We start from the raw sequence: 16,757 nt of genomic DNA on the forward strand, positions 1-16,757 counted from the left end.
AAATTACATTCCATATACTCTACTTAATCTGATAAATTTTAAATCTTCTTTCATTTTAAACCATCTTTCAACAAATTTAGGTTCTTGTATGTGTCCTTTGTTATTTTGTTAATCAAAATTTGTTATTTATAAACAACATGCCTGATTAACCTCTTCCTACATATTCTTCGTTAACTTGTCTATAAGTAATGTAGAAAGGTAAGAGCTCGATTTCAACCCTTAGTGTAAGCCTATAGTAATTGGGAACTCATTTCTCTCTCCACCGGTGGTCTTTACATTTGTTTTCACTTCCTCATGTGTATCTTTATTAATGGTAATATATCCTCTTGAGACTCCTTTCCTTCCTAAAATCCACTTGATTAACTTTTTAATGGCCTAATGATATGCTTTGTTTGAATCTATACAGATCGTGTGGAGATTATTCCTTATCTTCTTTATTTCTCTATCAATTATCCAAGTAAAAAAATAACTTTAATAATAGACCTTTTAAATATGAAACTAAATTGATTTTTCGATACATTCATCTTATGTTATAGTCTTTTGCCCTATCACTCTCTTCCAAAGCTTTATAGTATGGCTCATAAGTTTAATCCCATAATAGTTAGTGCATCTTCATATATCTCCTTCATTTCTATAGTATTTTTCCTCAATTCATCTAACATTTTCTCAATCTTACAGCCTTAAGTGAGACCCAAGATTCACCCAAGGCGGTGCAGCTCTTACTGTAAGCCCCACATTGATGCATGTATTTTGCATCCACGCCATCCATCTATTTTTCTAGATCATTTTAAGGCATTATCCGAAAATGAAATAGATCCAAATATCCGGTGGACCATATCATAGCAAAGAAGGGTGATTAACCACTAATAGGCGACAAAAGTTTTAGATCAATATGATATTTTTCTCTTCCCTTCATCAAGGCTTATGTGACTTTATCAACCGATTGGATGGAAAGTAAACACTAGAGGAACATTAAGGTGCGCCCTATGGTAAGGGCTAAACCGTCTTGGGTGAGTCCTGGTCTTAGGTCATATGCTAACTCATTATAAATAAATAAATAATTTAAAGACACTTGTGAAGGTTTTCATTTACCACTCCTTAACCCTTTATATTATCTAAATCATCTTAGATGGAGAATTGCTCTTAGATTGGTCTATTTTAAGCCTTTGATAGTCTAAATTCAGAAGGTCCAGCCCAGGGCTTATGTGACCAGGTTTGGCCCGCTCCATTCCCTGTCGTATCATCTCTCCTCGCGCCGAGCGTGTGAAGAGCGTTGCCACAGTCTCACTTTGAATTCCAACGCGGGAAACTCCTTCATGATCCATTCCCATTAGTGATAGTCGGCTGCATAGAAGCTCTACGCAGCTCCCTCCTCTTAATACACTTGGCAATCATATCTACTGATCTGGAACGTTAATCTGGTGGGAAACTTCATTTACAGGTCATATACCTAAGAAGATAGAGGATCCGACTGTTGTAGCCATCCAAAGAGTGGCCCACAAAGGGAATGTTTAGATCAGTGGTTTTGCATTCAAGCACTAAATCTCACAGAAAATCGATAGTTAGAGTTGTCTGGCCACATCAATATTTGTTCTATGATCTATCCATATGGTAAGTTACCAGATCAACGGTCCAGATTACTATACATGCTTGCCACGTGCATTGTGTGGATGTAACTGCATTAAAATTTCAATGGAGCGCAACCTGCTTATTAGCACTTCTTCCTCTCCTTCTCTCGGAAGCTAGGTGGGACCCACCGTGATGTTTGTGAGAAATCCACCCGTACATCCGTTTCACCAGCTCATGTTAAGACGTTAGACCAAAATTGAGGTAGATCCAAAACTCAAGTGGTCCACACGACAGGAAAAAGTGGGGGAGGGAAATGCCAACCGCTGAAACCTTCCTGGGGTCCACCTTGATATTCATATGCTATCCAAACCGTTCATAGGATAATTCCCAGTGGGATGAACTAAAAACACACGAACATTAGCCTGATACAAAACTTCCGTAGACCCACAAACGTTTCAACGGTGGACGATCAATCCCCACTGTTTCCTGTTGTATGGTCCAATTGATTATTTGATCTCCTTAAATTTTGATCTCAAAACCTAAAATGATCTACAAAAACGTATGGACGGAGTGGATTTCACGTAAACATCACTGTGGGCCCCACCTAGCTTCCAACCGCAGGAACTTCCTTCCATTGGGAGTGGCTGGCAATCCGCGTCCCTCTCCTTCCTCTCTGTCATATGAGTTCTTCTCATCTCTCTTCTTCGCAAAATGCAAGCGCTTTTGAGATCTCTATCACACAAGACCTTCTCAACAAGAGCTTTTCATCGCCGATCATTGCCGCAGCATCCGTCGATTGCAGAAGAGCTCTCGCTTCTCGCCCTCGATGGCCGACTCAGAGAAGCAATCTGCGTCCTTCGCCGGCCGGATGCGGCCCACTTTCCGGCTACATCTGAAGCGTTCCTTCCTCTCATCCGCGCGTGCATCAAATTCAAAGCATTTTCCGAAGGCCGCGAAATCCACAAGCACATCGTCGAGAGCGGTGTCCGAGCCGATATGATTTTGCAGAACAATCTGATGATCTTGTATTCGAAGTGCGGGCATCCCGACCTTGCCCGCGAAGTGTTTGATGGGATGATTGAGAGGAACTTGTTTTCTTGGACTGCTATGATTGGAGCCTGTTTGAATAGCGGCAGTGTGGCTGAAGCATTTGAATTCTACGAGGAAATGGTTGTGGCAGGAATTAGAGCTGATCATTTCCTATACCCTTTGGTTTTGAAGTCGTGCGCTGGGATGGGAACTTTGGGGAAGGGTCGGCGGGTCCATGCCGATGTTATAAGAAGTGGGTTTTGTTGGGATTTGGTCGTGATGAATTCTCTCATAGACATGTATGCGAAATGTGAGAGCGTGGTGGATGCAGAGAGAGTTTTCGACGAAATGGCCTTGAGAGACGTAGTCACTTGGACTTCGATGCTCGTAGGGTACGTGCAGACAGGACACCATTTAGAAGCATTGGATTTCTTCAAAGGGATTCTGAGTTCTGACATTAAGCTTTGCTCGGCTACTTTAGCAGCGATTTTGCCTGTTTTCTCTGATTTGGGTTGTTTGAATTTAACCAGACAGATCCATGGATTGATAATAGGAAGTGGGTTCGGCTTGGATAAATTCATTGGGAGCGCTCTTATCGACACGTATGCAAGTTGCAGGGGTTTGGGGTACAGTCGGCTTGTTTTCGATAGAATAAAAGAGAGAGACGTCGTCTGCTGGAATGCAATGATCAAGGGCTATGCTCAGATGGAGCTCTTCGATGAGGCCGTTGAATTGCTATTGCAGATGCATGTAGATCAGGTAAATCCAAATAAAACAACTTGGGATTGCATTATTTCACAGTATCTCCAAAGTGGGTCCATCCGAAATGTCCTGTTCCTGATTAACAGACTGGAAAACGTGGGTATAAGGCCGAATTCGATATCTATATCAGCACTGCTACAGATGGGTGAATCTGTGGATGACATCCAACATGTGAGGGAACTCCATGCATATATGCGTAGAGGCAGGTATGACTCTGATAATGCTGTGGCTTCTCGCCTTATAGATATGTATTCTAAATTTGGTGAGGTTGAAGTAGCTCGAGAGATTTTTGATCGCATCAGTGTAAATGAATTGGGTTCTTGGAATTCAATGATTTCTTGCTATGCTATCAATGGGCACGCCGATAGGGTAATGGAACTCTTCGATTTGATGCATAGGGTTGGTGTAGAACCTAATGTAACGAGTTGGAATGCTGGAATTGCTAGATTTGTTGAAAGAGGTGATTTTGACACTGCTTTGGAAATGTTTGCTGAAATGAAGTGGTTGAACCAGAAGCAGGATGTGGCAAGTTTCGATAGTATTCTTCCTGTAGTTGGAAACTTGAATTGCCCGATGCAGGGGAAGCAGCTGCACAACATGTTTCTTAGAAACGGTTCCAAGATGAGCAGATTTGTCTGCACTGCCTTTGTAAATATGTACGGGAACTGCGGTAATATAGATTATGCCGTTAAGCTTTTTGAATCAATGGTATGCAAGGATATCGTTTCATGGAATGCAATCATTTCGGGTCTTGCGAAGAACGGTTTTCTCGATGAGGCATCTAAAACTTTCCATGATATGGAAACTGCAGGTGCGAAAGCCAACATAATCACTTGGACTTCACTGATATCAGGGTATGCACAGAACGGGCGAATCGATGAAAGTTTAAAGCACTTCCGTCAATTTCAAGATAGTGGCTTAAGGCCCAATTCAGTTACCATCACTAGCATCCTTCCAGCATGCGCTCAATCCGCAGCCTTATCCCATGGAAGAGCCATTCATGGTTATATCATAAGAAGCGGACTTGGTTATGATGATCTGTTCGTATTGAATGCACTCATTGACATGTTTATTAAATGTGGATGTATGGAGTATGCAGAACGTGTGTTTAGACGACTGGGTGTGAGAGACGTCGTGTCATGGAATACAATAATTCAGGGAAATGCAGTTCATGGGAGGGCCAAGGCTGCCCTTGCCATCTTCAATCAAATGCTGGTCGAAGGGATTGCCCCTGACAGTGTCACTTTCATCGGTGTTCTTTCAGCATGCAGCCATGCAGGGTTGATCGATGAGGGGTGGAAAGAGTTCAATGGCATGTATTCGAAATATGGGATCATTCCAAGTGGGAAGCACTATGCTTGCATGGTTGATCTCCTTGGGCGCGGAGGGCGCTTTGAGGATGTCCGGAATTTCATCATTCAGATGCCTTTGCAGCCTACCGCTAGCCTTTGGGGCGCTCTCCTTTCATCTTGCAGGACTCACAGGAATGTAGAGATGGCAGAATATGCAGCCGGGCATCTTCTAGAATTACAGCCTGAAAACCCAGGGAACTATGTGATCTTATCGAATATCTATGCTTCAGCCGGTAGATGGGATGGTGTTGATCGCATGAGGAAGATGATGATCGAACGGGGAGTCAGGAAGCAGCCTGGCTGCAGTTGGATTGAGGTCAGGAATCATATTCATGGTTTCACAGCCGAGAATCCTTCACACCCAGATATGGAGATAGTAACTAGAACGTTGCTGGATTTGATGGCTACCTTGGCAGAAGAAGGGTACATCCCGAAGACAAAAGTGGTTGATGTTGTGTGATTTGGAACCACAGGCACAATCTAAAATAGGCCTTAGCAATTGGGTTGATCTGACCAGATCATAACTAACATTCCTGGTGATGCCCAGTTTGATTGGAATTCGGAGGGATATTCATTTCGATACTCATGTGTACGTCCTAGACGCGGAAGCTGTTGATGTCGTGTGATTTGGGACAAGGGGCACATTCCAAAACAGGCCATGGCATTTGGGTTGATCTGATCAAATCAAAACTAACGGTCTTGGTGTCGTCATCGAGTTTAATCAGAAGGGATACTCGTTTTGATATTCAAGATACAATTAATCCTCATCTTAGAAGGATTGAAGACCATAATACATCATCCAAGTTTATCTGAAAAATGTTTGGAGTTGTTTAAAGTTTCAACGGTGAAGATTCAATATCAGCTACGGACACTAAAATGTGTTAATCTCTCTTTCGGCCTCCATCTTAAATGCATGATTGGACCTTCCATCCCCTAATCTCTGGTGCTGCGAGCAAGATGGTGGAATTGGAAGTTTTGGGAGAGGCCGAATTGGACACGCCTAACATGTATTTATATGAAATTGGACTTTCTTACATCCAATTTATTTTCAATAATAATAATAAATACAGGAATTCATTGACTCTCATTGAATATTCAAATACAAAAGCTGGAGATGTGAATGAAAAGACTGCAAGATTCAGATTACTCATTAGCAGGTTCTCGAGCAGTTCAGCATCTTCCCTAGCACTATCTAGCAATTGAAGTTTAACCGTTTTAACGCTCTCTGATTGTCTGCTTCATTTAAGAGGGTATCATAAAGGGGAATGATCACATGCCTCAAACATAGGGAGCTGTGTGGGGCCTACCCATGATGTGTGTAGAATCCAGACCATTAATTTGGCGAGCCTCATGTTCACTGTATTTCCCAGGAATCATCCCAATCTAAATCTCAGTGGCGGTCCCACCGCAGGGAACAATGTATGTACAGTCATGTCTAAAAACCATTTTATTCACTTGTTGTAGTCCACCCAAGTCTTGGAAGTTGGAACTATGGGGTTGGGTTGGGTTGGATTGAGGTCGGTTGGGCTCGAGCTGGAAATCCTCAACAAGACCAACGATGAGGTTGGGCTCTGGTTAAGGCCCAAAGATTCATGCAGTTGAATACACTGTTTATCTAATTTTTTTAAGTTTTGGTACACTTCACTTTACTGATTCATATGCAAGCCTATTTGCGGGGAAAACTAGAAATTCAACAGGGCAAACATGAAATTGAGCGGGTCAAACTAGAAATTGGGCGGGGCAAACTAGAAATTCAGCAGGGCAGATCGGAATTTGAGCAGGGCAAGCATGAACTTGAGAGGGGCATTCATGAAATTTAGCGGGGCAGACTAGAAATTCAACGGGTCAAACTTGAAATTAAGCGAGGAAAACTGAATTTTGAGCTAGGCAACCTACAATTTGAGCGGGGCAAGGTGGAAATTGAGCGGGAGAAACTGGAAATTGGGCGGGGCAAACTGGAAATTGAGTGCGGAAAACTTAACATTGAGCGGGGAAAACTTAAAATTGAGCTAGACAAACTGCAATTTGAGCGAGGCAACCTAGAAAGAGAAACATGAAATTCAGCGACGCTAGCTTGAAATTCAGCGATGCTAACATGAAATTCAATGAACTTGAAATGCAATTGAACTACCCTAACACATAATTAAAATGCAATTGAACTAGCTTAACATGAATTTCAATGAACTTTAAATGCAATAGAACTAGCCAAACATCAAATTCATGTATTACTCGGGGAATTCAACCAATCATGAACCAGGAATGTTGGCACATGACCACTATTTTTTGTTGTGTTGTTCAATTGAGTTATTTTATCTACTTTATTTTTGGACCATGCCCTAAAATAAACTATTAAAGTGGATGGATGGCATGGATATACATCAAGGTAGGTCCCACCGTCAGTGTCACACCCACTTGACTGGATCCGGTTTGCCAACAGGAGGCAGATTAGCTGGGACCCAGGATCCAACCAGGTGAGCACCAACCTGACCGTGGAGCCGATGAAAATGTAAGGCATAGTCTCAAAAATGAAGCAGATACAAATTGTGGGTCCCGCTAATTCCACCAAGAAAAATAAACTGATTTTGATTGGAACCTACTTCCTATGTCGATAGTTTCTCCTTCTGAGAGCAACCGTTGACCTGCAATCTCCATCAGTCGTTTCGGGAAATGTCATGTTAGCTAATTGATGATTGGTCAGATGATCTTTAAATGAGTCATCGGTGGGCCTCTAGTTTCTGGAGAACATCTCCAACAAAGGATTCTGTAACTGTAGACATCTCCTTGTGTTGTGTTGATGCCTCACTGCCCAGTCCATATGCCATATATACAAAAATAATTTCTAATAAGATTGTAAGTTCACCTACAAACGCAAGGCTGCATTTTGTTGCAAGAACATGTATGTTGAATTGCAAACATTTAGTTAAATCCAGGAGAAATGGCAAATGCTTTCTTGTGTTGGTTTTGAGCAAGCAACCTAAATGTGAAATTGTGTCACTTTTGAATACAACTTAGAAAGAAAATAGCAATTTGCAGCCTAAATGCTAACATAGATGGTAAGGTATTTTTGGATGGCCGTACTAGTAAAATTCATTGCTGAGATATTGTTGTAGAGCAGATGCAACCTATTTCTTGCTTAGATGGACTGAAAAATAGAAGTGGACGTAATCCATCAGATTTGGGCCCAGTCTTACGTGGGGCATGATGTAATTAGGCCTCAAGCACATCCGGATTGGAGAAATTCATTCTGGATTAAGAAAAATGCTGTTTAAAGCACAAATTAAGTCAATCATAACTTTTGATCTGAAATGAATTATGTGAATTTCGACTCAAATTTCATTATGGGGCTAATTGACGTCCCTCTGTTTCATACATGAGAAAACAACTCATTCCTACTCAAGTCCCTCATTTTTTGAAAAACTTCCTATTTTTAGTAAGTTTTATCAAGGACGTAACTTTTTATTCTTAGAGTTTTAGTATTTTGTGTCTTCTTAGAATTTGCTTCTTTTCATGCCATGAATCATTCTGTGTAGTTAGATTAAAACATTATTTTATTTTATTTTTGTAAATTTTACTATTTTAGAAAAGGTTTTAATATATTTGCATTAGCACTATTAATTAGGATTTCATTTTATTATTTAAAGCTTTGTAATCTTGGTTAAAAGAGAGAGTAACTGCAAAGTATTTTCAAATATTCTTAACTCTTATGGATTTTAGAGCCATTATGTCTTGTGGATTTAAGGTCTTGTTCACTTGAGAAAGGTGATGATCTTTCTCTTTATCCCTTCGCACTCTTCGCCAGGTTAGATATTATTTTTAGTAAAAGAGCAAAAGTTATATTTTCATGTGAAGAAGAGACAAATTTCCGTAGAGGAGACGCCAAGTGGTCCAATTGTGGTATTGTGTGACCTAAAAATTCAGGCTGCCCTGCTCTTCATGTAGTCTACAAAAGCAACTAAATCAAGTTGCTCGGCCTATTTGCCATGCCAGTCTATGGGCTGGGCTTAACCCCATATACTAAAAGTCAAATGGTTGTTCAAGCCAAATTAGGGTTACTCATGGTCTAAACTTGGACAACTTAGGTTGGGCCATTTACTGATCTAATTGATGGGTTAGACTTGAGCTCATGAACTCAACTTGGATGCCATTGAGCTATGGGTTCAAACCCATTGGGTAACCTGCATTTTTGGGCTGAGCCCAACCATACACTAATCGGGCCAGGACTTTTAGCCCTGATTTGGCCAAATGGGTATATATATGCAAAGCTCATGCTGGCCCAAATCAAAATTCAAAGCCCACAAATAGTGGGCGGAGCCTAAAACAGCTTGTATGCTCTTTTGGGCAACACTGCACGATGTATCAGGAAGCCCACCCTAAAATAGTGTGAAAAAAACAAGATGTAATTGAGCTTCGGTGCATCCGGACCAGAGAAATTCATTCCGAATTAAGAAAAATGTCTTTCAAAACACAAATCATAAATCAACCATAACTTCTGATCCAGAATGAGTTACGGGATGCATGACTTATGAATTTCAACCGAAATTTCATTATGGGGCTAACCGACATTGCTCTATTTCACGAGAAAATGACTTATTTCTACTCAAGTCTCTTGTTTTTCAAAAAACTTACTATTTTTTTTTAGTAAGTTTTAGGTCGGACGTAACTTTTTATTCTTAGAGTTTTAATTTTGGTGTCTTCTTATCATGCCAGGAATCATTCTGTGTAGTTATATTAAAACTTTATATTTTTATTAAATTTTATATTTCAGAATAGTTTAAGTTCATTTGGATTAGCACATTTAATTAAGGTTTCATTTTATTATTTAAAGCTTTGTAATCTTGGTTGAAATGGAGTAATTTCAATAAAGTATTTTTGAATTTTCTTAACCTTTGTGGATCCGATAGCTGATGGCCACCATACCTTGTGGATTCAAGGTCTTATTCACTTGAGAAAGACAGTGATCTTTTCTCCTTATCTTTCATGTTCTTCCCTGCGTAAAATATTATTCTCAGTAAAAGAGCTAACATTATATTTTCACATGAAAAAGAGACAAATGTTCACAGATGAGATGCCAAGTGGTCCAGTTGTGAATATTGTGTGCCCCAAAAATTTAGGCTGCCCTGCTCTTCATGTAGGCGACAAAAGCAACTAAATCAGGCTGCTCGGCCCATTTGCCATGCCAGTTTATGGGTTGGGCTTAGCCCCATACACTAATCGAGCTACATTTCTAGGTTGAAACCAGCCATACACTAATCGGGCCAGGAATTTTAGCCCAGATTTGGTCAAATGAGTATATGCAAAGCTCACGTTGGCATAAATCAAAGATTCAAAGCCCACATACAGTGGGCCAGTCCCAAAACAGCTTGTACGCTCTTTTGGGCAACACTGCATGATGTAACAGGAAGCCCACCCCTTTTTTTTTTTGGAAAATTAGCATATATATATATAACAAGATGCACCTTGAATCCTGCTGTTCTTGACACAGACTCATTTTCTACACGTGGCAATCATGTAACTAAATTAAAACGTCCGAATCCTTGCAACCATGACAGATAGGGAAGCACCTTGGCCCTTTCATTTGCCCATTCTAATAATTATATCAGCGACAAAGTCTCTGTTTAAAACAAGATTTTTTTATTTTTTATTTATTTTTTAAATAAAACATCTTCCCGTAGATTTAACACCAAAACAATATATACCTAGAGCTTCTTAAGAAAAATATCAAACAGTTCTATTTTATATTGGAATCTTATTCAATGTAACTACTAATCTTAGTAGTTACTGGGGTACAATGAACCTTCGCCTAACAGTAGGGGCCTATTTTATCTGTCGGTGAATCCCAACCTGCATATATAAGTCTTTTATTTCATGCATTTCGATGACAATGTCTTTCATCTTCATTCGTTCCTTAGGCAATTCCGCAGAACATGATACACCAACGCTGACCAATGAAACCAAGCAATCATGCATTCTATTTATCAAATTGTTACGATTTTCACTGTCTTGAATAGCTTCAGCATCTTCTAAGAGAAGTCTTGGATCTATAATCTCCATTACTTGTTCGGGAAAAGCCGACTTTGCATAGTGATGAAGGTTCTGATTGTCCTTAAATATGTCATCAGTTGGCTGCTTTCCGGTGATCATCTCGAGTAGAAGGATTCCATAACTGTATACATCTCCATGTGTGGACGCCTTACCGCCCATCCCATACTCTACGATTTACAAATGTCACATATTTGAATGTTAGGCAACTGATTAAAGAAAGATAAAAATAGTGGTTAGATATTCAAAGGGAGAAAAAAGGAATATTTCATTCATATAATTAACATTTCTGCCTCTCCCAAAATTTAAAATATCTGACAATAAGGAATTTGATGAGTGTATGGTTTGTCCCAACAAATAGTCCATATCCTATAAATAGAACAAGAATCCTCTGTTTTCACACAGTTTATCACAGATAGAGAAATAATCTAGTAACAATTATTCGTATCTTATTAATTATAGTGTGAATCAATGTGAGGCCAATCTAGCCAACATTTAATCATCATTTACCCTTGGATAAGAAGGTCTATCATGAATTGTTGATGCCCACTAAATCAGCTTGATGGGATAATCACCACCATTCACAAAAGTGCATGATCTCAATTGTAACATTCATAGTTATTTTTGAGTCATGGATGATCAACATGTATTACTTCTATTTTGTTCATCATAAGTGGGACAAGTGGGACCACTTGGTCCCAAGAGAGAAATCCATCCTTTCAATTCATAACTGACTGTAGCTCATCACCACGAAATTAAAATCACATTTGTCACAATATTCTTCCATCTTTTGGCTTTCTTCCCTATTAAGAGTTTAATTCTGTTATTATTGTATTTAGTCCTATATATGAAGAATGCAGTAATGTATGTAGAAATATCCATTGATTAGATCATTTTCATGCATATCATTCTTAACAAGCTTCACCAAAATATAAATATATGGAAATTACCAATCATTTTGCAAGATAAATGAATAAAAATAAAAAGATAAAGGACTAAAATCCTTACCTGGAGGAATATACCCGATAGATCCCTTAATCCCAGATGTGCTGGTCTGATTTTGAGAGCAACTTTCTGCAGCTTCAGAGCGGAACCTTGCTAAACCAAAGTCACCCACATGGGCGACCATGTCAACATCAAGAAGAACATTGCTTGGTTTTAGGTCCCGATGAACAATTGGTGTTTGGTAATGATGATGAAGATAATCTAATGCCAAAGCCACATCAATGGCTATATTCAGCCTTTGTGTAAGATTCAAATTCCTCAATTGAGGTTGTTCATCTACATTTGGATGCAACCACTTCTCCAGACTACCATTAGGCATGTACTCAAACACTAGAGCTTTGAAATCATTGCCATTAAAATCAATGCTCGAGCAAACCGTTAAGATCTTGACAAGATTTCGATGTCGGATGTTTCTTAATGCTTCGCATTCAGCTGCAAAACTCTTAAAAGCTCCTTGCTGTAGGAGGTTGAGTACCTTCACTGCAACAAGTGTTTCAAAGCATTCTAAAAGTCCTTTATATACAGAACCGAAACTTCCCACACCAATTAAATTAGCTGAAGAAAACCCATCTGTTGCTTGAAGGAGATCTGCATAAGAAACTTGTAACCACTGATTCTGTGTGGAAGATGGAGAAGTAGCTTTCTTTTGAGAATTTCTTCTCCAATAAAGAGCTGCAATGATACACGACAGGAGAAACGAAGATAAAACCACAGTAATGACTGTGACTTTTACTCTGGGAGCAAGAGGCTTCCCTCGTTTCTTAGAAGCTTGCTTAGGGCACCCTGGTAATTGTAGTTCTGGTATACCTCCACAGAGTTTGCTGTTTCCGACAACTGAAATTGCGCTGGCATTTTTAAAGATCCCTCCTTTGGGCACTTCACCTTCGAAATTATTGAATGATAAATTCAAATACCGTAAGTAAAGAAGTTCTTCAAAATACTTTGGAATCTGCCCTGACAAGTTATTGCGCGAAAGATCTAGCTCTTCGATACCTTTTAAATTCCTTAGAGACTCTGGAATGGTTCCTTGAAACAAGTTGCCATTCATATAAAGCAACTCCACGCTTTGACACTTTCCCAACGTATCTGGAATTTCACCTGATAGTTTATTCTCTGAGACGTCCATTTCCCGAATATTTTCCAAGTAATCAACTTCCAGCAGGAGAGACCCAGTGAATGAATTACGAGACAGGTTGATTTGAGCTGCGCCGACTTGTTTGAGTATGGTACCATTGAGTTTATTTTCAGAAATGAAAATTTTTTCCATAAATCCCAAATTTCCAAAACTTGATGGTATGCTTCCATGGAAATCATTTCCATCCAACGCAAGAATGCCTAAAGGAGTGATGTTGCCAATTGAAGGTGGGATTTGCCCAGAAAATTTATTTGGACCGAGAACCAAGGCTTGCAACTTGTTAAGCTTCCCAATAGCATCTGGAAGAGTACCCTTCATGGAGTTCCCTCCCAGACTCAGAACATACAAGTTGATGAGATTGTCGATTTCCTTGGGAATGATTCCAAATATCTTATTATATCCTAAAAGCAGAGTCTTTAGCTGTGTGGAGAGATTAGCAATGGAGCCGGGCAACTCACCAGAGAGATTATTAAAACCAGCAGATATGACTTTTAAATTGGTGCAGTTGGTCAGTGGAGTAAGGAAGCTCAGGTCATCACCTTCCCTGCTTCCAAGCTGATTTATCTCGATATTGAAATAGTAGAGACGCGAAAGACTTCCTAGATTCAAAGGCACATGTCCACTTAAACTGTTGGAGCTAAAATCAACAGCTTCGAGACTTGAAGCATTGGACAATGAAATTGGCACCGTGCCGGTGAATTGGTTTCCTCCTAAAGAAATCCGTCGCAGGTGCGGAAAAGCAAGGCCTAGGTTTGGGGGAATGCTTCCATGTAGTCGGTTACCTGCCACCATAAACACTTGGATGGATGAGAGATTATAAATCGATGGTGGAATCGTACCTGATAACTGATTTCCACTTATTCGAAAAGTGATAATGCCTGCCAATTGACCAAGCTGGTTTGGAATTTGCCCGTCAAAATTGTTAGATGTTAGAAGAAGACTCGTGAGAGACGAAAGGTTCCCCAACGAAGGTGGGATGCTTCCTCTCATATCATTGAAAGCGACAGAAAGGAAAATGAGCTTTGACAAAGAACCAAGCTCAGCGGGAAGTTCTCCGACGAGCTGATTCCGCGTGAGGTTAATGGCTGCGAGTTCTGAGCAGTGGCTCAGATTGGATGGAATTTCTCCTTGGAGTGAATTTTCATCCAGTTGGAGAATCTGAAGACGGAACAAACGGCCGATTTCTTGAGGGATTTTGCCTCCGAATTTGTTGGTGGAGAGATTGATTCTTCTCAGGAAAGAGAGATTTCCAATGTGAGGTGATACGTGGCCCACCAACTGTGGCCCGTGAGGTTCAAGCTCGTGACCCTTTGATGATGGCGGCGACTGCAGGTGACTCCCACCCATTCGCAGAAGTGGAGAGAATCGTTCCATGAACTCAAGACTCGGTTAGGATCTTCGGAAATACCATATTTGAATGAGAGCAATGCGAGTCGATCTGTCTCATTTTTCAATGTAAATACAGAGGGTGAGCAGGGGTTGATGGAGGAGAGAAGGATTGCATGGAAGAGGATAAATGACCATAATACCCTGAGATTGGAACGTCGGAATTCCATTATGTGGATAGGAGATGGGATGATGAAGAAGAAAAAACAGGAACGCAGTGATGCGTTGTACTCACCTACAACATTTGTAGCTCTTGTAGCTCATGTGTTTCCTGCCGAAACGGATTGGCTACTCGCGTGGCTCCCTTGAGTCTTCGATCAATTGATTTTTGGTGTCTTCTCCTAAAATGAGCTCTCACAACCTGGCCCCACCTAGATTCTCCTGGTCCCCTCTACAGGTCCTTGTAAAATAAGCCCATTCTACGAGTTGTTCTCCTTTGTGCAATTAATTATTCCTTGCTCATATGCTATTGTCTGTTGGGGCCCTACAGTGGTGTATATATATCCCATCCAACTTATGCATTTAAGTGGGTCCCACTAGAATTATCAGATGTATCAAAAAACAAGCCCATCCCATGTTTACGTTGGCCACACTGAACAAAAAATAAATAAAATGAACATCCACCCCAAAAACCCATAGTCACGTGGTAGGTAGCTCACTCATTGGTTGGATCGGCCAGATTATTAAGGTGTCCAACTTTCAATGTGGGAGACCCTTCCGGACAGGTTGAAGGCCATGCAAACACTGAAATATATAGGCCACATGTTATCCAATAAAGGTTGATGCAGATATTACCAAGTATCGTATGATTAAAATTTCTTAGAAATAGAGTATAAATTAACTAACACTGATTACCATATAGAGGCACACATGAATGAATCCACAATCTACTTCTACCGATAGCTATTGGGGAAGAATTTTCTTATTTGGATGTTGACTGTTAGCAAGACGTACGTGATTTTCACGGTCACTCCAGTCTTCGTCTAATGTGTAAAGAAATCAGAAGTAAGTCGATTGGGAAATGAAAAGCAATTCGATATCCCATAATTCCTCTCTCAGGTATTCATTCACAAGTGCTTTTTGACCAAAGAGCAAGTCACCTACGTACCTTTGATCTATTGCCTCATTCTTTTCTTTGTGAGATCACTGTCAGAAGGTTAATATGATAGTTTCATATCTAACTATACAATATTATCTCCATTTAAATATTAGAAATTAAGTATATAGAAATCACACATTTAAATATATACAAATCAAAATAAAGAAAGCAACTATCTAATCTAAGATGAAAGAAATGGAGGCATAGATGTGCTTGGAGCATGCGACCAACGTGGGGTCTACAGTTTCCTTATCCAACCATTGCTTGACACGTAAGCTCTCTGCGATGGAAACCGTGTGGAGAACGTCGACTTGACACAAAGGCTCTTAGTAACGTAAACCGTGTTGAGACGGACGCGGATGGCGTGACCTCCTTCACGTGTTGACGTGGAAAAGTTACATGGGCTCCACCATGATGCATGTGTTATATGCACGCTGCATGAGTCTCGTGTGATTAATAGACTACGTCAAAATGTGACCCTTATGATAGACTATCCGCATCAAGTGTGCTCCACATGATGATGGTCCATAGCAAAGGTGGGACCCATATAATGGATGGTAGACATAAAGGTGGGCCTATATGATGAAGGAATTATATTGAAGGTGCCCCCACTTGATGAATGGTCCACATAATGCATGGTTCACATCATAGGTAGGCCCCATATGATGGATGGCCCACATCAAAGTGTGGCTCATTATAATGGACCATCCATGTTAAGTGGGCCCCACATGATAGATGGCCCAAGTCAAAGTGTAGCCCAAAACGATGAACCTTCCACATTAAGTGGGTCCCACTTGATGGATGGTCCACATTAAAGGTGGGATCCACATGATAGATGATGGACATCAAAGGTGGGCCCACATGATGAATGATTCGTATTGAAGGTGGGCCCCACAAAATGAATGGTCCACATCAAGGTGGCCCACATAATGGACAGAGTGGGCCTCATAAGAAGGATAGCCCGCATCAAAATGTGGGCCCTTGTGATGGATAGTCCACGTCAAGTGGGCCCCACCTAATGGACGGTCCACATCCAAGGTCTTGCATGATGGATGACTTATATCTAAAGTGGCTCCGTTGCATTAGATTAACGGCTGAGGGTCTTCCAAGGGCTAAAACTCTCAACCTTCCTGTTCACATCTCACTCGAGATTTTTGGGATTTGCATCTCCTCCCCCAAGCAGCTCGCCCTTTCTGTGGTCAAATGGTCGAGGCCGCCGAGGGGCTGGGTTAAAGTGAACGTTGATGACTCCTCGAGGGAGAACCTAGGCCCCTCAAGTGGAGGTGGAGTGGGTAGAGATAGCTATGGTAACTTCCTTTTTGCGTTTGCGTTTGAGTATGGGAGAGGCTCAAATATGAGGGCGGAACTTAGGGCGATTCTA

At 40.7% G+C, this 16,757-nt stretch overlaps 2 protein-coding genes across 2 annotated transcripts; one reads left to right on the plus strand and one right to left on the minus strand.

Moving 5' to 3' along the window:
* The first annotated feature begins 1,318 nt into the window (after positions 1-1,318).
* On the plus strand, positions 1,319-5,799 carry LOC131252656 (pentatricopeptide repeat-containing protein At2g13600-like). Its single transcript, XM_058253315.1, has one exon. It carries the CDS (start codon positions 2,281-2,283, stop codon positions 5,170-5,172), a length of 2,892 nt encoding a protein of 963 aa, XP_058109298.1. The 5' UTR covers positions 1,319-2,280; the 3' UTR covers positions 5,173-5,799.
* A 4,613-nt stretch (positions 5,800-10,412) lies between these two features.
* LOC131252657 (probable LRR receptor-like serine/threonine-protein kinase At3g47570) lies at positions 10,413-14,494 on the minus strand. Its single transcript, XM_058253317.1, has 2 exons — positions 11,760-14,494; positions 10,413-10,921 (listed from the first exon to the last, which is right to left on the minus strand). The coding sequence occupies exons 1-2, from the start codon at positions 14,263-14,265 to the stop codon at positions 10,527-10,529; spliced, it is 2,901 nt and encodes a 966-aa protein (XP_058109300.1). The 5' UTR covers positions 14,266-14,494; the 3' UTR covers positions 10,413-10,526.
* Between the last annotated feature and the right edge of the window lie 2,263 nt (positions 14,495-16,757).

The sequence above is a fragment of the Magnolia sinica genome, chromosome 8 (assembly GCF_029962835.1).
Source record: "Magnolia sinica isolate HGM2019 chromosome 8, MsV1, whole genome shotgun sequence".
Taxonomy (NCBI): domain Eukaryota; kingdom Viridiplantae; phylum Streptophyta; class Magnoliopsida; order Magnoliales; family Magnoliaceae; genus Magnolia; species Magnolia sinica.